The sequence below is a fragment of the Phyllopteryx taeniolatus genome, chromosome 6 (genome assembly GCF_024500385.1).
Source record: "Phyllopteryx taeniolatus isolate TA_2022b chromosome 6, UOR_Ptae_1.2, whole genome shotgun sequence".
Taxonomy (NCBI): Eukaryota; Metazoa; Chordata; class Actinopteri; order Syngnathiformes; family Syngnathidae; genus Phyllopteryx; species Phyllopteryx taeniolatus.
Window position 1 is genome coordinate 3,559,298 of NC_084507.1, and position 22,003 is coordinate 3,581,300.

Consider the following 22,003-nt stretch of genomic DNA (forward strand, 5'->3'; position numbering starts at 1 on the left):
TAACGGGACAAGCCGAAAGGAAAGGAAATCCACAGTAATTTTGGTCTTTTAACATATGGCTTTTGCTTTACTTTTATTACCAACCACCTTTTTTAAACAAAAGAATCTTTAGACTTTAGAATCAATTACAGTTGGAAAGTCAGGAAGAGGTTGAAGACCTGGTGCATCTTCAGTCAGAGGGTCCAACATGGCTCCACCCAGAGAGCATATTACAGTATGTTGTAAAAACTGGAAAGGATTGGCAGTCTCAGTACACAGACAAATTGATAAACCGCATGGACAGAGTCTGCTGAAATCTCACAGATTATGAAAAATAAGAATAGACATGTACACACAAGGAGTCAAAATGTCCAAATTAACATCGGACCTTTTTCCTTCAATGATGCTCACCATACAGCCGACAAAACGAAAGGCCAGTTCAGCATAATGTTGTCATACTGAGTAACCTCATAGTAACCACAATAATACAATTTCTTTACATCTATATTTCTAATTGACTAGCTCCTTCACTTAGTTCAATCAATGGAATTACAATACAGTATCAAAAGCATGTTTAAAAATTAATTCACAAAGCATGACATTAGATTACGCTGCTTCTAGGTTTACTTTTCCATGACGTAACGACTGTATAAAATGTTGATCTCATTTTTCAGTCGGTGTTTGAAGTCCATCCAGGTGACCGTAGGTCCGAGTTCTTTTATTTAAAAGTTGCATAATCAGGATGTCAAGTCTTTTGCATATGGTTGACTGCAAAGCGGACTCATGTCTCCCTCCTTGCCTTCTTCTTCTTCTTAGACAGCTTGGCGGCCTGGATTTCCTCTGTTTTTTCTGGAAGGGGGTGAGGGGGCGCTTTAGTCATTTTCCCTCATCTTAAATACAACTTGAAAGTATTTGTGTCACCAATATTGATCTTTTTTTCCTCAGAAGGAAGGGATTTGAGGGACATTTTGTCAGTCTATTAAAAACAAAAAAACTGTACAGCGCTATAACAGTCAACAATTAAATCAGGGAAAGCTTACAAATATTTTCCGAAGAATGACAATGTTGTTTACAGTTGAGGCTGAAGTGGTCAAGCTATATTGCACTCACGTTGGGTTGGAGCAGGAACGTTGATCTGAACTGTGGTATGTCCCTCAGGTTGCTTCAGTGGCACTTGTGTGGCAAGAGGTTTCCGAGATGTGCTGACCTTCGCTGGTCGCTCCAGTCGCACCTAAAATGCAAGAGACTACATATCATCTTGGGTGGGGGGAGTACAAAATGGAGTTTCAAAAGATTATTAATCTCGACTTTTTATTGTTTAATGAGACAAAACATGGAAGTTCCACTGTGTATACGATACTTCAAGTGATATGGCCCAATATTTCAGTGCCACCAACCTCAACAGGAGGAGGATGCTCCTGAGCAGGCGGCTGCTGCTTCTGTTTCTTCTTTTTCTTCTCCTTCTCCTCCTTCAATGGGGCTGTAGGCTCCAACTTCTTCTCTGGTACTTCAACCTAAACAGGATTAGTGCAGGCGCAGTTAGATTTAAGGTGTTTAGTGAGCTTGAATGTGATCAACTGAAATACAGTATCTAGCCCTGATAATTACTTGACTCCAAAGTCGAAACAAACTGTTCAGTAATGCTGGTTGACCAAGTTGTAACATTTTCAACACATGTTCCCACGAGAAATAATGAAAACTGAAAGCCTCAAACGGTCTGTAGCGAGAATGGCTAAGGTCTACAAGCAGACAATTCGGAATCACTCCTGCATCACACGTACACATTTTACGGTGACTGTCCATGAACCCAGCAGAGCATTCTCCTTGCATCAAAGGAACCTCAGCCCTGCACATGGTCTTGTCGAGAACCCCCTGAGAAGTTGCTGCTTTACATGCAACGCTTGCATGACAAAAAGACAGGCTTTAAATATGAAAACTAGCTTCAATACATTTAAACAGTTAAGCGATGGCGGTCAATCGGTTGGAATGAAAGGACAAAGGTGAAGAGAGTTGGAGAACTGCCTGACCATTGAGACGGCTCAATGAGCTCAAGTGTGAAAATGCTTCCGCTGAAGAAATCTCTGACATCTGAAAGAATCCCGCTTAATAGAAGACTCTAAATTGCCCGTAGGCGTGAATGATTATCTACACGTGCCCTGCAATTGGCTGGCGACCAGTTCTAGGTGCACCCTGCCTCTCGCTCACAGCACGCCCGCGACCCTAGTGAGGAAAAAGCGGTACAGAAAATTGAAGGATATTGTTCATCTAAATTGTTTACTGTTAGTTAAACTTCGATTTATAGATTAAGGTAGAATGATGTGATTCTGCCTGTCATCCCTTAATAATCCTCCATTAATATTACTATTAATTCACACCACAGGTCACAATCATGACAACCTTTACCACTACAGGCAATGTTTTACACATTTTAACATGTCAAGAGAAGTTAACCACACTATAAATGAAAAATAAAATTTAAAACTATGTATCACAACAGGCATCAATCAATTAATTGTCCAAGATAGCACATGTACCATAAAAGTTCAACAAATTGCTATTTCTTCCAGTGGCATACAATGAAATTAAAGAAAAACGGCTAAACTTTGGAGCGGCATTTTAAAGATATTGCTGTAATTAAAAACATATAGTTTAGTACAAAATACATATGTTAGCTTGCAAAGTAAGGTGCATATAGTTGTGCAGTAATTTAATTCCTCATTATGTGTCAAGTTTTATTTCTTCTTGGTTGACCTGGGGAGGAAAAAACTCTAAAGCAAACATTTCTCATCTCACAACATTTGTTGATAGCTTGCAAGTTTCGTTTTTCCCCCAGAGCATTTTGGTTGAACTCCAAATTGCACATGATTTCTGGGACATCCCACTTTGGGGGTTCCACCGTCTATGACATACTGACATTGGTGTAAGGCTTGTGTGAAAACAATATTCATTGAGTTCCAATCACATATATATAACTATTCACATACATGAACATGGAGACATTTTTACTCTAGGTAGTTACCTGGCCTAGTTCTCCCTCCTCTGCTGCCTTTTTCTTCTTCTTTCTCTTCTTTTTATTTTTAGCAGCTCCATCAGGAGCAGCCTCTCCATTGTGCTTTTCATCTTCATCATCCTGCTCCTCCTGACAAAAACATATGTATATGAAGACGCTCCAATCCAAACAGGAATGCAGACATGAAACAACACACCAACGTGCACATTTATTTCACCAAGATGAAACTGACGTAATACATTAATTTGGAGGACATTTGTGGGGGTGTGGTATTATACTTGATTATCAAGTGTTCTATCTTGTCCATCCAGTTTACCAATCAAAATGGTTTAAATGTGTGAACATCTTTGTTACATGACACCAACATAAACAGGTTATTCTTGCATTTTGTCGTTTAAAAAAAAAAAAGGCAATGGGAGCTGAGGATTAGACGCTCAAGAAAAGCTAAGAACTTGTGAAAAATTCCCTCCCAAGCCACTGACTGACATACCCTTGAGAAAAGCAGGAAAGGTTCTCCCTTGAGGTTCAGTCAGTATATAAAATATTTAAAAGGTTATTAAAGTATATTTGTTAAGATTTCTGAGAATTGATGACCTGAGTCTTAACTATGTGAAACTACAGAAAAATACAACTTATTCAAGCATACTTTTGATTGTCCTGTTTCAACAGCAGGGCAAGAGCTGCACAAAAAAAACCAAAAAACACAGGTATGAAGTGCAGGCGGGGACCGGCTGCATTTAACAATGACACTAATTTATAAATAAATGCAGGTCAATTTTTGTGACCAATGTTAACATGATAAAAGTTCAAAGTGTTGCCATAATGTTAGGTTTGATTGCTACACAGAGACTTGGGTTTCATTTATTGTGGTTTTAGGTTACAGTGATGTTAAACTGAACTGCATTTAATCATTAAGGCGCATGTAGTGTTTAGAAATCCCTCTGTAATAGTAGCGTGACAAAAAAATTATATGAAAACCATGTTAAATTAATATGTCAGTATCAATCAAAACCAAACATTATCTTTAGATAGGGCTGACATTTTGATTCCGTTCTTCACTTAACTTCAATGTATTGAGACATGAGGCACCGTCAGGCAGAAAAGGAGGACTGCTACCTGCGGTCCAGAGCCCTCAGGGGCTATCTTATAATATTGTTTGCTGTTTTAAACAGTTCTAGGTCTTTCCGAGGTCTTACTCACAGTAGCTAAACTCAGTAGATTAGGTTTAGATTTAGGTTTAGCACTTCGAGGCTGCTCCTGAACAGGAGTGGGCTGAGGTCTGGGCTCTTCATAGTTGCCCCAAACTTCAGAAGGGGCGTTCCAGTCAGAGCTGGGATCTGCTGAAACACCATCTGAATTAGAGTCAAAAAACAATTGCGGTAAAGAGGAGGCAAAGAGAGTAGATGGTTATCAGTTTAGAGGGAAGAAGGTGAATACTGGAAAAAGGTTACAAATTCTTACTGAATCCTGACCACTCATCATCTACTTTGGGCTGACTGAGCCATGGTGCTTTATCCACCAGCTGCGGATCTGAACACACAAACACCACACCATGACCCATGCGTTTTCCTCCAATGGTGAGAGAAACACTGCAAGCACACCGCACTTACCAGCTGTGGCAACACCCAGATTAGTAAAGGAAACTAGATCAGCTGGAACACGATCAATCACAGTCCATGACTCTAGGGAAGAAAAATAAATAAAGAATAAAAGTACTTTTTTTTCTTCAGATGAATTCTAATGACAAATACTCGGAGCTATAAACTATTATCTGAATGGTTGTGTGTAGAGATGATGACTCCCTTTGTTTGTGTTGCTTCCTCTGAGAAATTAACCTAATTTCAAAACTTGGAAAGATGATTTTAGTTGTTTTGATTCATTGAGCGTCATAAGAAAACAGTTTTGTGCTTTTTCATATGACAGTGGACAAACTACATCCTAAGCTGAAGTTCAACATGACTTAATCGAATGGAGAGCGCATTTAGGCCCAATTATGGCAGGTCACCAGATAGATGACAACCTGCGAGCAACAAGTTTGCCATTTCAGCCAGCAACATGAGCCCAAGCCCAGCGTCTTAACTCATCAGTCAGCGAGGGCTCCGCTCACTTGTGAAGTGTAACAGAAACCCCCTGCAACACTATTTGAACTGCAATTTAATTTTTATGTCTCAGTCATACATAAGGTTATTATAGTAAACGAAAATCGAAAAACTTTTGCAAACGAAATGTAAAAATGAGAATGTTTTTAAAAATGTCAACTAAAACGCGATTTGACGTTTGCAAAACTAAAACTAATTATAGCGAAAATATCCGTTTTCGTCTGTCAATTTCATACATGAGCATTGGCATTGATTTTAAAATGTATTAATTTCAGATAAATACATACAGAACGGATATGGAAGTAAGTTCCAACAGTACTTTGGGAATTGTTCACTTACTGTGTGTCGCCTAGAGGTGATGCTATCAGGCAACGCTGTTGTATTGACGGCTCGCCAGACCAAGTGCAAGTTTAGCTGCGAAGCTAACTTTTACTTCCAAGCTGTTTTTGTTGCTACGTGTTGCTAACGGAAACGGCTAAGATGGCGACCGACGAGCTAGTGCCTTCACAGAACCTGGGGAAAAGTCTCCAAATGCCGCTGTTTCCTACCACAAAAGGCTGATGCGAAAGCAGACAGGGAGTTTGTCTCACTGACACAGCAGGGGATTTAACTACTGCCAACAACCCTTCAGCAGCAGCAGGAAAACTTGAAAAGCTTTGTCAGAATAAATCATGGACCCAAAAGCAAAAACAGACGGGATGCCCTTTCACTGGAGATACAGCAGGTAAAAGCACGCTTACTTGCTATTTGTGGCATTTGTAATACTTTAAAAGGTCATATTTATAAGAAAAATATTCTAAAGTAATAAACTTTTCAAACTTGTAATGCAAAAATGTCTTTACCATTAGGTGTCCAAAATAAAGTTTCATGGTTAGGTTTTATGAAGATGCTAATGAGATTTTTTTTATATACTGTGTAAGATTTGTCTCCTATTGATTAACAAAAAAATGTATGTATGCAAGTGTTTTCAGAGTTCCTTTTTAAAATTATTTTACAAATGGTCTGTGTCACTCAAGCTGTCTTTACCGTTATTGCCACTGGAGACAGTCTCATTATGTTGTAACTTGCAATACACCAGAGGGATCTCTGAGCTGAAGAGCCAGGATGAGGCAGCCATTTTGCATTTACTCATTAGCAGACAGCAAAATAAATGGTGTTATTTCTGAGATTTGTATATATATATATATATATATATATATATATATATATATATGTATGAATGAATTAATAAAGTGTCGGAACTATTGCATGTCTTTACTGTTATCACGGTTTTATAAAGCGTGTAATGGGTTAAAATGAGTAGTTAAGATCATTTATGCACTTGTATCCGCAGAGTTTCAAGGGGAACGTAAATTATGCAACTCAATTTTTACGGAGCTGTTTATGTACTATTTATAGTTATAAAAACAAATGTATTTCAACGGGCCACGACCATCTTCTCTATCAATAGTGATTGCCATTACTACAAATGCCTAAAATTGTAAATAACTTTTTGAAAATAGGACTTAAAGCGTGACTGTTTCTGCATGGAAAACATTTACCCATATGAAACAAAGGCGGCGCCATTAAAAAATAAATAAATAAATACAACAAAAAAAAACTTGATTACCAACCCCCCTTTCCCGTTACTCATCAAATTTCATGAAAATGATCCATAACCTATTGCAGGTGCTTGAGACTTGACCATGATCAATTCATAGTTAGGAGAAATTGTGATGATTGTACCAGGAATCGATTATTGAAATTCTATTGCTATGATTTCTAAGATAATTAAAAATCATATGAGATCATTAAATTATATGTCTCCATTTTACCATCAATGTCTGTCTTCCACAGTGGCGCTGGTTCTCTTGTGGCAATCCACGAGCCTCGAGTCTTTGGAGCAACAGTGTGAGGAACCTTGACAGCTTGACTGTCAGCCACAACACCTGCTGCTACTAATGGTGCCTCAATGTTGTTAACTGATACCAACAAATAAATGCTTGATAGTTAGGCAGGATACACAGATCAAGTTAATGACACAAACACAGTAAAATTGATAAATGCCTGAATGAGACACCAGTGTTAAGATGCATTCCACTGACAATTACCGTGAGATACAGCAGCATTACACTTCTCTGCTGTCACTTTTGACGACTCTCCTAGAAAGAAAGGATTGTGTAAGGTCAATAAAATGCAAGGTACATTTTCATGCGTGTATTTCTGTTAAGAGAAAACATTCAGGCAAATGTGTGAACATACAGCACGATAGGGAATCCTGCAATCTATTTCCCTGATGCATGTACAGTGGGGCAAAAAAGTATTTAGTCAGCCACCAATTAAGTTCTCCCACTTAAAAAGATGAGAGAGGCCTGTAATTTTCATCATAGGTATACCTCACCTATGAGAGACAAAATGAGAATATCAAGCAACATTTCTGGCTCACACAGACCTGTAACTTCTTGAAGAGCCTCCTCTGTCCTCCACTCGTTACCTGTATTAATAGCACCTGTTTGAACTCGTTATCAGTATAAGAGAGACCTGTCCACAACCTCAAACAGTCACACTCCAAACTCCACTATGGCCAAGACCAAAGAGCTGTCAAAGGACACCAGAAACAAAATTGTAGACATGCACCAGGCTGGGAAGACTGAATCTGCAATAGGTACGCAGAGGAGAAAAAAAACTAAGAAAACAAAAAAAAAATCAACTGTGGGAGCAATTATTAGAAAATGGAAGACATACAAAACCGCTGATAATCTGGGGCTTCATGCAAGATCTCACCCTGTGGGGTATAAATGATGACAAGAACGGTGAGCATAAATCCCACAACTGGGGGGGGGGGGGGGGGGGACTACTGAATGGCCTGCAGAGAGCTGGGACCAAAGTAACAAAGGCTACCATCAGTAACACACTACACCGCCAGGGACTCAAATCCTGCAGTGGCAGACGTGTCCCCCTGCTTAAGCCAGTAAATGTCCAGGCCCGTCTGAAGTTTGCTAGAGAGCATTTGGATGATCCCGAAGAGGATTGGGAGAATGTCATATGGTCAGATGAAACCAAAATAGAACTTTTTGGTAAAAACTCAACTTGTGTTTGGAGGAGAAAGAACACCACACCTACCGTGAAGCATGGGGGTGGAAACATCAAGCTTTGGCACTGTTTTTCTGCAAAAGGACCATGACAACTGAGCAGTGTAAAGGAAAGAATGAATGGGGCTGTGTATCTTGAGCTTTTGAGTGAAAACCTCCTTCCATCAGCAAAGGCATTGAAGATAAAACGTGGCTGGGTCTTTCAGCATGACAATGATCCCAAACACACCGCCCGGGCAACGAAGGAGTGGCTTCGTAAGAAGCATTTCAAGGTCCTGGAGTGGCCTAGCCAGTCTCCAGATCTCAACCCCATAGAAAATCTTTGGCGGGAGTTGAAAGTCTGTGTTCCCCAGCGACAGCCCCAAAAACATCACTGCTCTAGTGGAGATCTGCATGGAGGAAGTGGCCAAAATACCAGCAACAGTGTGTGAAAACCTTAAGACTTACAGAAAGCATTTGACCTTTGTCATTGCCAAGAAAGGGTATGTAAAGTATTGAGATGAACCTTTGTTTTTGACCAAATACTTATTTTCCACCATAATTTCCTAATAAATTCTTTAAAAATCAGCTGTGATTTTCTGGATTATTTTTTCTCTCATAGGTGAGGTACAGGTTTCTTTCTCTCCTTTTTAAGTGGCAAAACTTGCACAATTGGTGGCTGACTATTTTTTTTGCCCCACTGTATTTATAGAGCATTGCGCCAACAAGAACTGTTACAACAATGTGGAGACAAAAGATAATTCCAAAAGTCATGTAAAATGACAATAACATCAGCAAGCCATGGAATACTTATCCGTTGACCACCATATTCAACTTAGAACTAAAACTTTCTGAAAGTAGTACAGCCTTCATGAACACGCAAACCTTTTTTCTTCTTCTGGTTGACAGATGGCGTGGCTGCTGAGGCTTTGCGCTGCTCTGGAACAGCTGAGGCTTTGCGCTGCTCTGGAGCAGCTGAGGCTTTGCGCTGCTCTGGAGTAGATGAGGCTTTGCGCTGCTCTGGAGTAGATGAGGCTTTGCGCTGCTCTGGAGCAGCTGAGGCTTTGCGCTGCTCTGGAGCAGCTGAGGCTTTGCGCTGCTCTGGAGCAGCTGAGGCTTTGCGCTGCTCTGGAGTAGATGAGGCTTTGCGCTGCTCTGGAGTAGATGACGCTTTGCGCTGCTCTGGAGCAGCTGAGGCTTTGCGCTGCTCTGGAGCAGATGAGGCTTTGCGCTGCTCTGGAGCAGATGAGGCTTTGCGCTGCTCTGGAGCAGATGAGGCTTTGCGCTGCTCTGGAGCAGATGAGGCTTTGCGCTGCTCTGGAGCAGATGAGGCTTTGCGCTGCTCTGGAGCAGATGAGGCTTTGCGCTGCTCTGGATTAGCTGAGGCTTTGCGCTGCTCTGGATTAGCTGAGGCTTTGCGCTGCTCTGGATTAGCTGAGGCTTTGCGCTGCTCTGGATTAGCTGAGGCTTTGCGCTGCTCTGGATTAGCTGAGGCTTTGCGCTGCTCTGGATTAGCTGAGGCTTTGCGCTGCTCTGGATTAGCTGAGGCTTTGCGCTGCTCTGGATTAGCTGAGGCTTTGCGCTGCTCTGGATTAGCTGAGGCTTTGCGCTGCTCTGGAGTAGCTGAGGCTTTGCGCTGCTCTGGAGTAGCTGAGGCTTTGCGCTGCTCTGGAGTAGCTGAGGCTTTGCGCTGCTCTGGAGTAGCTGAGGCTTTGCGCTGCTCTGGAGTAGGGCTCACAGGAGTGCTGCCACCACCACCACCACCAGGACTGGCGGAGCCATCGCTGGAACTCTTGTCCTTCTTGCGTTTTTCCCGTTTTTCCTTGTTGCTGACCTTAGTCTCCCATGTGCCTGAAGAGTGATGTTGAATGCAATGTGGAATTGCAAAAAATAAATAAAAAATTAGAGTTATGAATAAGGTACAATGATGAAGCAGACTGCTTAGACACATCCTACCACTAAAAAACATACTTGCATGTACAGTGCTAGTCTGTGGTGGAGATGTTTATCCACTACTTGTAATTTGTTTTTATCAGGTTGTTTCTTTGATAAAGGTATCACAATCGCAACTAATGTGCTGAATAGACGATTGACCTCCACCTTGGTAAATTACGTGATGTTTACATGTGAGTCAATTGACGTATGACTTCAGTCATGGAATGAATTAAATTACTATTGTTTTTAATGTAACCAAAATATTAGCTTGAGAAACAATACTGTACCACAGCACTTTTAAACATTGTTCAATTGACACCTCTACGGTTTCAATTAATAGCATCATCATGTCTCCAAAATATTTATGGCATTGGTTGGAAAAACATGGACAATTAAAACATCTGGCTTAATTAAACAATAACCACACTCAGTTTTCCCACAACCCATAACTAACTTTTTTTTTTTAGTTGAATGAACACGAGTTATCATAGTTTACCTCCCTCTGGCTCCTTTCCAACAGCTTTCACCATCTCCTTCACTGCCTGTTTGACTTTCTTCTTGGACTTTGTCTAAGATGAGAAATAAAGTCATTAAAAGAAGACAATTGAATTTGTAGGAGAATGACCTATAACACACTAGGCAGCAGGACATAGGATTTTATCAGCAAGCAGTCAATCAAATAAGCATACTCAAGTCAAGTCTATTTATAGGTGAAACTACATGCACAGTATATCTCGTTTTAATAATTCCAAAAATTTAAGTCCATCCACTCTATCTGCACAACTACATAGATTCATAACACCTATTTGACATTTTGTTACATAATGCCATCACAGAGGTGGTATTGAATTAATTGCTTTGACTTAAGACAGTTGACAACCCCCTGGAGGTTTGCAGCATCTGCAGGTTACAGCTAGCACTGAAACCCAACACGGGCAGCTGCTGTGGTTACATCACTGAAGGGTGACACTGACACAGCATGTCCTCCCCCAACTACCTTTCTTTTCACAGGATCAATAAAATACATTCAACCACATTAGGAACACCTGCACTAAGGGCCGGCTGATTTAATCGGCAAATACTAATTAGCCCTTTTCAAATCAATTTTATTTTTTAAACACATTACAATAATATTCAAACATACAACAAATTTAAAAAAAAAAAGGGGGGGGGCTCATTTTTCTCTGTTGTAAAACTTAAATGTTTTGCCTGTAATTAATATCTTTATTGATGTAAACCCAAATTTTTATTTTATTTTTTTTAATAAATCAGCCTGTTAATCTGTTATCAATTTTATTCTGCCACATATCGGAATCGGCCTAAAAAAAAATCCCTCTCGGTCAGGCCCTATTAAGGACATCCAATGCTGATCTGACAATTCTCAATCATGATGCTTATGCTTCTCATCAGTGATTGTGATTTGCTGTGGGACAGAACAATTCATCGAACACTACAACCAAAAGTTAATGTTGTAGAACACCATGTAGATGATACAATGTAACATCATATTGAGAAACGTAGTGAACATTTTGCCCTTTTAATGTAATAATGAAAACACTAGAAACACGTTTCGGTCTGACAATAAATACTGTTGGTGAATACCTCTGACAGTGTTAATTGAATTATCTTTGTAAAGGTTGAGTACGTTCTAAATATCTGGCGTCTGTACTTGAGTGTGATGTGGGTCACAGCTATATTGACACAATGCTCAAAAGACCAGGTTTAGGGAAATTATATGGCTTTGGTCCACACATTACCTCTACAGCTTTTTCACTCATGGTTTCTGGAGGAGGTGGCTGTTGATGTGGCACTCTAGCTCCACTAACTATGGCGTCTTCGTCCTGTGCGTCAGTGACAGCTCTTCCATTTGGCTGGACTTTCTGAGGACGAAATAAAGAACGACAAAAAAATTCAGCAAATGTACAACAAAATGAATGCAGTATGTTTTTTGTTTTGTTTCTTTTTTTAAAAAGGAACATTGGGAGGGTCCCGTCGAATGCTAGTCCGGAGCGTTAGCTTAGTAGCTAATTTGGATTAGAGTACAGTTGTGATTAAAATGTGATTAGTGGTTTTCTTTACGTGCCTTTTCTGGCCTTTTCTTCTTCTTCTTGGGCTCCTCCGATTTGACAGGTTTACTGGCACTTGGTTTTACCTCGACGGTGTCCTGCACGACGGTGATTGCAGGCCGCTTCTTGAAGAGAGCCTGGCACATCGAGGCCCATATTGCAAGCATGAGCACGAAGCCGGCGCACACCGCAAGGAGGATCACCCATGGCGGAATGAGCTCGGGCCTGAGCGCAAGATCCACTCCGATCTCGGTTCGCAAAAACTCCTGGCCCTTGGACAACAATTCATTCACCCGAATTGCGAGCAGTTTGGCCTGCTGAGAGGCCGCGTCCCTCCACTGTTCCATGTTTGTCGCTAAAAAAGCTACCCGACGATTCACAATTTAGTCCACGTAGCCTGCAGTGCTAGCTAAAAATTGCGAAACAACATTAAATGCATTACCTCTTTCAATAACTACATCGGCCTAGCTAGCTAACAGCTAGCCCAACTCAATTGACCCATTCTTTTTTTTTCAAAACCTAAATTTGCTTCGTAGCCCGTAAACGACGATATCATCGTATGGCATACCCACAACGTGTCTACTGTGTCCGCAGGCAAACCGGTTCACCTCATATGGCTTCGACTGTAGGAGGAACGATGCTCTCTCAAAATTGTGCTGCATTCAATACTCACCGGAAGTTAGAAAACCCGAATTTCGCCCAACACTACTAATTCATTATGCATTACAGAATTTCCCAGCTGTGACGCTACCAGTAATGTTGAAGAAAACGTCCATTTTTTACAGACAGAATGTAATATACTGCAATTAAATATGAAAAAAAAAATCAAATAAAAATTTCCACCTGCTTTGGCCTATCGTGAATGTTTTTTCAGACAATGAACGTTACTTTTTCCAAGTTCAAGGAAACGTGATATTGTAGTGCCTTCTCTATGAAATTTAAATGAAGCAATTTTTCACCAATATAATGTTTTGATCCGATATTGTGTTCGTGTAGTCCATCCATCCATTTTCTACACCGCTTATCATCACTACGATTGCGGGTATGCTGGAGCCTATCCCATCTGACTGCGGGAGGGCGGCAGGGTACACCCTGAACTGGTTGCCAGCCAATCGCATTCACATCTATGGGCAATTTAGTCTTCAATTAACCTACCATACATGTGGTGGGAATATGGGAGAAAACCCACGCATGCACGGGGAGAACATGCGAACCCCACAAAGTCAAGAATAGACATGGAAGTGACAATACGAAAACAATAAGATACCATACCTATGGTATACGAGTCCTTCCAGTGGTACAAAGAATCACCGAAATCCTCAAACTGTGAATAATGTTACAGTGGCTTATTTTTTTTAAATCCATTCCACTACCTTTAAGTATACCGGTAATTATTTTAAGTTCAATACATTTGCATTTTATCTTTTAGTAGTTTGTTTTCAAACATTTAATTACAATTTTTAACTTTTGTAATCCATTTAGTTGGATCTTTATTAATAGATTTTTTTTTAACATTTTCTGTATTTAAGCAGTGTTAATGTTAAAACTGCATTATGATAGTGGTTTACAAAAATAAACCTTTTTAAGAATTCAACCTCTGCATCGATTTTGATGAACACTTCGGCCTACTACTAAACTTTTAAAGCTGGTCTTTATAGTGGTAGTTGGCATAAAGCGACGACTGGTTAGAGCGTCTGCCTCACAGTTCTGAGGACCTTGGATTCAATCCCCGGCCACGCCTGTGTGGAGTTTGCATGTTCTCCTGCGTGGGTTTTCCCAAAAACATGCATGGTAGGTTAATTGAAGACTCTAAATTGCCCGTAGGTGTGAATGGTTGTTTGTTTATATGTGTCCTGCGATTGGCTGGCAACCAGCTCAGGGTGTACCCCGCCTCCTGCCCAATGATAGCTGGGATAGGCTCCAGCACTCCCGCGACCCTTGTGAGGAGAAGCGACTCGAGAATGGATGGATTTGGTATAAAAGGTTTGAGAACCACTGGTCTAGTAACTGCCAAAAGTGAGTGAGTGAGGAGGATTATTTTTTATTTTGTCACTCTGAAATAAGAAGAATCTAATCATCCAATGTAGACGTTAAGAAGCCTTCTATTCTGTAATGCTACAACCGTTCTGGGCACCATCATGGGATAGTTGAGTAGGATCTCATAGAAGTAGAATGGTTAAGTGTTTCTGAAATTACATGTAATAATAATCACATATCCAGATTTCAAAGAGCCTTTACTATGATGATATACCAGATCTTAAGACTTCTTGTGTGTTGTCCTGGAATGTTTTAAAAACTGCAAGAACTGGAATGGTTACGTGATAACAAAGATCACTCTGAAATGACAGATCTAATGACTTTTATTCTGAAATGTTGCATCAGACTTTAATGAAACTCCATGCGTCATGGGATAATTTACCACCTGAAGTGATATCAGGGAGGTTATATGTAAATTTACAGTTAACGCTTGTCACATATGCAGATTTCGATGGGCTTTTATTTGAGTTACATTAGACCTGAAACTCAAGTGTCATCATGGAATAGTCCAGTATCTGCTGTTACTGAAATGGTTTAGTGATAACGGGTACAATTTCAAATGCCACACTGAAATTAGTTGAGTAACATTTACAGATTTTAAATGGCTTTAATTCTGAAATGCCAGCCAGATCTGATTTTTATCCAAATTTCACATACTGGATAGCCTTGTAACTGACTGAAGCAGAATGGCAGTGCTTTACCTTGATGGCTGTTTGAACAGATGTGTATTGAAAATCGAAGCGGCTATACTGACTGCAGTGAAATACGCAGCGTAATTTATTGTCTGTGCAAAAATGTAATCGGTATTAGGTACCATTTTTGTCAAATATCTTGTGCAAACATATCCTGATTTGTCTTGCACTGATATCATATCAGAAAGCTGTGAGCGAACAATACCTGAATTTTGAGATGCAACTTAACTGAAATATTTACTGCAGTTATCTGAATTGCTTGGTGCACAGAAAGAAAGAATGTCCAACGTTTTGCATCGAAGTTTATTTTGAAATTCCGTACTCCCCCTGTACAAGAAAAAAAAAAAGATTTTCCAGAAAGGCAGCAGTGAACTGTCAGTGATAGTACTTTTCTTGGGAAGGAAAATAATAATCACAGTGTCTTCTTTTAAATACCTCTACTGCCGTCATCTTTGGCTGGTTTTCGGCAGACAGCTTTCTGTCAGACCAAATTCCTGGGAAGCATACGTTTAAGCTAATAGAGCAGAGCTGTGGGCTTTACATTTTACAGTGCCAATGCAGGAATGTTCTGGACTGATAGATCTTTTTCATTTAGTTTTGATACAAAGAAAAAAAAGAAATGAAATGAAAATAACTGTGTTCACAACACAAATATTGTCTGGGGAGATAGCGACAGTATGTCGAATTTTAATAAAATTGTATAGACAAAAAATAAATCTACAAAATGGAGCTAAGTAAATATTACACAACAGTAAACATGTTTTACTTTTTTTTTTTTTTTTTTTTTTTTTTAACTTTTCTGTTTAACCTCTACACGAAACCAAAGTTCTTGGTCTTAATGGCTAACAGGAGCTTCTGTTTGAGTATCTGTTTTGAAGAATAGAGTGGCACGTAGAGGCGCGAGATGCACGTATTGGCTGTGGGGAGGTGCTGGTCATCTGGGGGCCGGATTGTAATGGAGGGCATTGGCTGAAAGCCCTCTTCGCTGGCTGGCAGGGATGGGCTGGAAGTCCAAAAGTATACCTGATGACGAGAAAATTAATTAGTATAACCATTCAGAAAAACCTTTGTAATGGTAAATTATTCAGTATTGGGTTGAGAAGGAAGAATGATTAATTATTACAAATAATTTTTGCTGTAAGGCCCAGTCATGCGTGTAGATTTACAAATCAGATTTTACCAGATCTTGCCGCTCCGTCATGCTCATCTTCTCAACTATAGACCAAAACCACCGCTTAAACTGCAGTAGTTTGTCTGCATTCTCCCCTGTTGAACAAATAAGTATTTTAGTATTATCAGTGTACAATAGCAAGAATTGTATTGTAAGGTAATGGTGATGACTGACAGATGTAAGATCCAGACCAAGCAGACATACCAGACTCGTCATTAAAGGATGTAAAGCTAATGAGCATCTGCACGTTGACCTCTCCGCAACCATTGACAAGCAATCGGAAGTCCTCAGCAGTCAGATCTTCCAGGGCGTTCTTAGGAAGTACATCCAGCAAACCCTTCCTCATTGCCTTGGATGGACAAAGTTCGTGAATACATGTCAATTAACATGAAAGGCAGTCTTTCCAAACCAGACACATTTCATTGTATTTTATAATGACAAAAGTTGAAAGTTTAGTAGAACACTCGATAACTGTACTGATGGTGTATTCACATCCAAGGAAAAGGACTCACATGCAGCGGTTGCTCAGCTACCACAAGCATTCTGTGCTCTGCGTACTTCCGCACATACTCATACACATTGAGGGGAGTTACAGGCATGTTGACCCCGCCAGAGAGAAGCTCCACCTAGACCAGGAAGAAAACTGTCAACTTTAACAAGGTTAATAATAGGTGTCATTTATCCTGAGTTGGCTGGAAGCATTGTGGGTTTTTATAACTTGCAGTGGCTGTCTAAAAATTATTTCAACAAATATATCTGCGATTTACACATTTTTCAGATCCACAAATATATCATTGATTTATACGTGATTTTTAATGTTGTGTGTTGCGTTTTTCATTACTTATTTGTACATATTAAATTCTACTTGTGAATTGTTGATGCGTTTGTGGCTCAGCGGACACGCGCATTTATTTTTGACGTGACGCAGTTTTCAAGATATTCACACCCACAAGTTGAGAATATTAACGTGTGGGAAAGCCCGTCTCTCCATCCGATAGGCAGCAGTGTTGCTGTCTCCGTTGCTGACTTGACTGCAAGTGGTGCTCATTCAAACTATACAGAAATCTCCATATGTTGCTACAATCAAAGCACACTCAGCATACAGTACTTGGATGTAAAGTGAATCCCCCCTTTGTTGCAGATTTTTAAGCGATCGTTTATGGGTTTTTACAGTATAAAGACAAGTCTGAATATCAAGTTGTGCGCCTTCAGTGTAGTACCACGTTGTGATGCAACATGCTGGGCAGCATTGAGGTCTACTGGAAAAGATCCAACATAATTAACAGCGAGAAGAGGTAGAGAAGGCCCCCAACCAATACTGTAGTCCACAAAAGACAGCGCCAGCGAGTTTGGCAGCCATTTACACCTCTCTTTATATTTTTCTCCCTTTTTGCCGTTTAGTGTTATTTATGAGTTATACTAAACAGTAATAGTCATTTCCACAGACCACAGAATAAATTCCAGTGAATATTATTGCATGCTCCGTTTGTATGTATTGCTGCTCAATGTGTGTGTTAAAGTAGCAGTTGTGTGAAGCTTTATAATTACTGTAAAATCCATGCAATTTACGTTAGCCTGTCCTTTTTTTATGTTAGGATTACAATAGCGGACGTTCGTTAGACAAAATGATATGGTTTGGTAAAACATTTTTGTGTTTAAATATACAATGTTTGTCTTGTTTTGTGTGTCAGTTTTACAGTCAACCTCGACTGGGACTGAAAACGACAACAGCTTGTAGGAAGCACGCTTGGCCTCTTATTTGGAAAACTGCAAGTAGAGTCTTCTATTTGTTTCTTCAATGTGATATACAAACGTGTCCTATTTCTTGACAGCGAGTGAGAACAGGTGATAAGGAATCCTTTAAAAGGTGTGTTTTAAAAATGGTAAAGTGTTTTTGAATGTTTAAAGCATGTTAAGGGGTAAAAGTACTCTAAATTATAATTTGTATAAGGTCCCTCCATATTCCCCTCCTTGAGCCGTCACCTTGTCGTGGTGGAGGGGTTTGTGTGTCCCAGTGATCCTAGGAGCTAAGTTGTCTGGGGCTTTATGCCCCTGGCAGGGTCACCCATGACAAACAGGTCCTACGTGAGGGACCAGACAAAGCACGGCTCAAAGACCCCTAACAATAACAATAACAAACAATGGACTTCGTTTTCCCTTGCCCGGACGCGGGCCACCGGGGCCCCCCACTGGAGCCAGGCCTGGTGGTGGGGCTCGAAGGCGAGCGCCTGGTGGCCGGGCCTGCACCCATGGGGCCCGGCCGGGCACAGCCCGAAAGGGTAACGTGGGTCCCCCTTCCCATGGGCTCACCACCTGTGGGAGGGGCCATAGGGGTCGGGTGCAGTGTGAGCTGGGCGGTGGCCGAAGGCGGGGACCTTGGCGATCCGATCCCCGGCTACAGAAGCTGGCTCTAGGGACGTGGAATGTCACCTCTCTGGCAGGGAAGGAGCCCGAGCTGGTGTGTGAGGTCGAGAAGTTCCGACTCGATATAGTCGGACTCGCCTCCACACACACCTGGGGCTCTGGTACCAGTCCTCTCGAGAGGGGTTGGACTCTCTTCCACTCTGGAGTTGCCCATGGCGAGAGGCGCCGAGCAGGTGTGGGTATACTTATTGCCCCCTGGCTCGGCGCCGGTACGTTGGGGTTCACCCCGGTGGACGAGAGGGTAGCCTCCCTCCGCCTTCGGGTGGGGGGACGGGTCCTGACTGTTGTTTGTGCCTATGCACCAAACAGCAGTTCAGAGTACCCACCCTTTTTGGAGTCCTTGGAGGGGGTGCTGGAGAGCGCTCCCGCTGGGGACTCCATTGTTCTGTTGGGGGACTTCAATGCTCACGTGGGCAATGACAGTGAGACCTGGAAGGGCGCGATTGGGAGGAACGGCCCCCCCGATCAGAACCCAAGCGGTGTTCTGTTATTGGACTTCTGTGCTCGTCACGGATTGTCCATAACGAACACCATGTTCAAGCATAAGGGTGTCCACACGTGCACTTGGCACCAGGACACCCTAGGTCGCAGTTCGATGATCGACTTTGTGGTCGTGTCATCGGACTTGCGGCCGCATGTCTTGGACACTCGGGTGAAGAGAGGGGCGGAGCTGTCAACTGATCACCACCTGGTGGTGAGTTGGCTCCGATGGTGGGGGAAGATGCCGGTCCGACGTGGCAGGCCCAAACGTATTGTGAGGGTCTGCTGGGAACGTCTGGCAGAATCCCCTGTCAGAAGGAGTTTCAACTCCCACCTCCGACAGAACTTTGCTCATGTTCCGGGGGAGGCGGGGGACATCGAGTCCGAGTGGACCATGTTCCGCGCCTCCATTGCTGAGGCGGCCGACCGGAGCTGTGGCCGTAAGGTGGTCGGTGCCTGTCGTGGCAGCAATCCCCGAACACGTTGGTGGACACCAACGGTGAGGGATGCCGTCAAGCTGAAGAAGGAGTCCTATCGGGCCTTTTTGGCCTGTGGGACTCCTGAGGCAGCTGATGGGTACCGGCTGGCCAAGCGGAATGCAGCTCTGGTGGTCGCTGAAGCAAAAACCCGGGCATGGGAGGAGTTCGGTGAGGCCATGGAGAAAGACTTCCGGACGGCTTCGAGGAAATTCTGGTCCACCATCCGACGTCTCAGGAGAGGAAAGCAGTGCACCACCAACACTGTGTATAGTGGGGATGGGGCGCTGCTGACCTCGACTCGGGACGTTGTGAGTCGGTGGGGAGAATACTTCGAAGACCTCCTCAATTCCACCGACACGCCTTCCCATGGGGAAGCAGAGTGTGGGTTCTCTGAGGCGGACTCTCCTATCTCTGGGTTTGAGGTCACCGAGGTAGTTAAAAAGCTCCTCGGTGGCAGGGCCCCGGGGGTGGATGAGATTCGCCCCGGAGTTCCTAAAGGCTCTGGATGTTGTGGGGCTGTCCTGGTTGACACGTCTCTGCAACATCGCGTGGACATCGGGGACAGTGCCTCTGGATTGGCAGACTGGGGTGGTGGTCCCCCTTTTTAAGAAGGGGGACCACACTGCTCAGCCTCCCTGGTAAGGTCTATTCAGGGGTGCTGGAGAGGAGGGTCCGTCAGGAAGTCGAATCTCAGATTCAGGAGGAGCAGTGTGGTTTTCGTCCTGGCCGTGGAACAGTGGACCAGCTCTACACCCTCGGCAGGGTCCTCGAGGGTGCATGGGAGTTCGCCCAACCAGTCTACATGTGTTTTGTGGACTTGGAGAAGGCGTTCGACCGTGTCCCTCGGGGAGTCCTGTGGAGAGTGCTTCGGGAGTATGGGGTACCGAACCCCCTGATACGGGCTGTTCGGTCCCTGTACGACCGGAGTCAGAGTTTGGTCCGCATATCCGGCAGTAAGTCGGACTCGTTCCCGGTGAGGGTTGGACTCCGCCAAGGCTGCCCTTTGTCGCCGATTCTGTTCATAACTTTTATGGACAGAATTTCTAGGCGCAGCCGAGGCGTAGAGGGGGTCCGGTTTGGTGGCCTCAGTATTGCATCTCTGCTTTTTGCAGATGATGTGGTTCTGTTGGCTTCATCAAGCCGTGACCTCCAACTCTCATTGGAGCAGTTCGCAGCCGAGTGTGAAGCGGCTGGGATGAGAATCAGCACCTCCAAATCTGAGACCATGGTACTCAGTCGGGAAAGGGTGGCATGCCATCTCCAGGTCGGGGATGAGATCCTGCCCCAAGTGGAGGAATTCAAGTATCTTGGGGTCTTGTTCACGAGTGAGGGAAGAATGGAACGGGAGATCGACAGGCGGATCGGTGCAGCGTCTGCAGTGATACGGACTTTGTATCGGTCCGTTGTGGTAAAGAAAGAGCTAAGCCGAAAGGCGAAGCTCTCAATTTACCAGTCGATCTTCGTTCCTACCCTCACCTATGGTCATGAGCTGTGGGTCGTGACCGAAAGAACAAGATCCCGGATACAAGCAGCCGAAATGAGTTTCCTCCGCAGGGTGTCCGGGCTCTCCCTTAGAGATAGGGTGAGAAGCTCGGTCATCCGGGAGGATCTCAGAGTAGAGCCGCTACTCCTCCGCATTGAGAGGAGCCAGATGAGGTGGCTGGGGCATCTGATTCGGATGCCTCCCGGACGCCTCCCTGGTGAGGTGTTCCGGGCATGTCCCACCGGGAGGAGACCCCGGGGACGACCCAGGACGCGCTGGAGAGACTACATCCTTCGGCTGGCCTGGGAACGCCTCGGGATCCCCCCGGAAGAGCTGGATGAAGTGGCTGGGGAGAGGGTAGTCTGGGCGTCCCTGCTGAAGCTACTGCCCCCACGACCCGACCCGGATAAGCGGTAGAGAATGGATGGATGGTCCCTCCATATTGCAGATCTAATACCCCATCAAAAAACAACTAAAACACATGGATCACTGTTTAATATGACAGCGCTACAAGCAACCACCTGGGATGAAGCTGTTCTTTGTTGAAAGAATATTAATAAGGTCAATTTACCTGTCCAGCCCCTTCCTCTTTGCAAAGGTCAATGGCAAAGGCCAAGTCCATCGCAGAAAATACTGCTTCTGCTTCACCAGCCAGTGAATGGCGGATAAGCTGCCTCAGAGACTCGTACATGACCGGGTCAAAGAATGCAAAATCATGCCAGTTCACCTGCAGTGAATGACAGAGTAGCAATTGTTAGTACAATCAATTTTATGTCACAAGTTGTATTTGAGGAGGGGTTTTGTCTACCTTTCTTCCAAGCAAGACCTTGATTACATGCCTATTCAACGTTATTGGACAGAGCTCATTCTGGAGGAGACACAACCCCAATATCCTATGGTGAAAATGACAATCATGTTACAAAGTCACTGTTGAAGAATTTTAGTCACGTAAAGAATGAAGACAAACACCTCATCTTTGACCAACAGTAAGACAGTGGACACCCACTTTTGGCAGGGGATATGGAATGAACCCACCCGCGAATAGCCTATATTGAATGAATGAAGCAGTTTATTTCTAAGACTACAAACAAAACTGGA

At 43.0% G+C, this 22,003-nt stretch overlaps 2 protein-coding genes across 8 annotated transcripts in view; both read right to left on the reverse strand.

The window, feature by feature from the left end:
• Nucleotides 1-56: 56 nt before the first annotated feature.
• Nucleotides 57-12,906, reverse strand: LOC133479357 (protein LYRIC-like). 7 transcript variants are annotated; one of them, XM_061776244.1, is made up of 13 exons: nt 12,157-12,906; nt 11,831-11,953; nt 10,570-10,642; nt 9,024-9,989; nt 7,179-7,229; nt 6,903-7,049; nt 4,600-4,671; nt 4,451-4,519; nt 4,252-4,329; nt 2,999-3,069; nt 1,377-1,493; nt 1,090-1,210; nt 57-828 (listed from the first exon to the last, which is right to left on the reverse strand). In XM_061776244.1, exons 1-13 carry the CDS (start codon nt 12,484-12,486, stop codon nt 761-763), a joined length of 2,286 nt encoding a protein of 761 aa, XP_061632228.1. In that variant the 5' UTR covers nt 12,487-12,906; the 3' UTR covers nt 57-760. The 7 variants fall into 7 exon arrangements, with proteins under 7 accessions (XP_061632228.1, XP_061632229.1, XP_061632227.1 ...); XM_061776245.1 differs by having other exon boundaries at nt 4,252-4,326; nt 12,157-12,905; XM_061776243.1 differs by having other exon boundaries at nt 4,252-4,341; nt 12,157-12,905.
• Nucleotides 12,907-15,153: 2,247 nt separating this feature from the next.
• Nucleotides 15,154-22,003, reverse strand: part of ubr5 (ubiquitin protein ligase E3 component n-recognin 5) — a 145,404-nt gene continuing 138,554 nt past the window's right edge. The window contains exons 53-58 of the mRNA XM_061777803.1: nt 21,714-21,798; nt 21,477-21,632; nt 16,552-16,665; nt 16,244-16,388; nt 16,049-16,134; nt 15,154-15,891 (exon numbers count right to left, since the gene is read on the reverse strand). Coding sequence (XP_061633787.1) covers nt 15,679-15,891; nt 16,049-16,134; nt 16,244-16,388; nt 16,552-16,665; nt 21,477-21,632; nt 21,714-21,798 — 799 coding nt within the window. The 3' untranslated portion in view covers nt 15,154-15,678. The remainder of the gene's footprint in view (nt 15,892-16,048; nt 16,135-16,243; nt 16,389-16,551; nt 16,666-21,476; nt 21,633-21,713; nt 21,799-22,003) is intronic.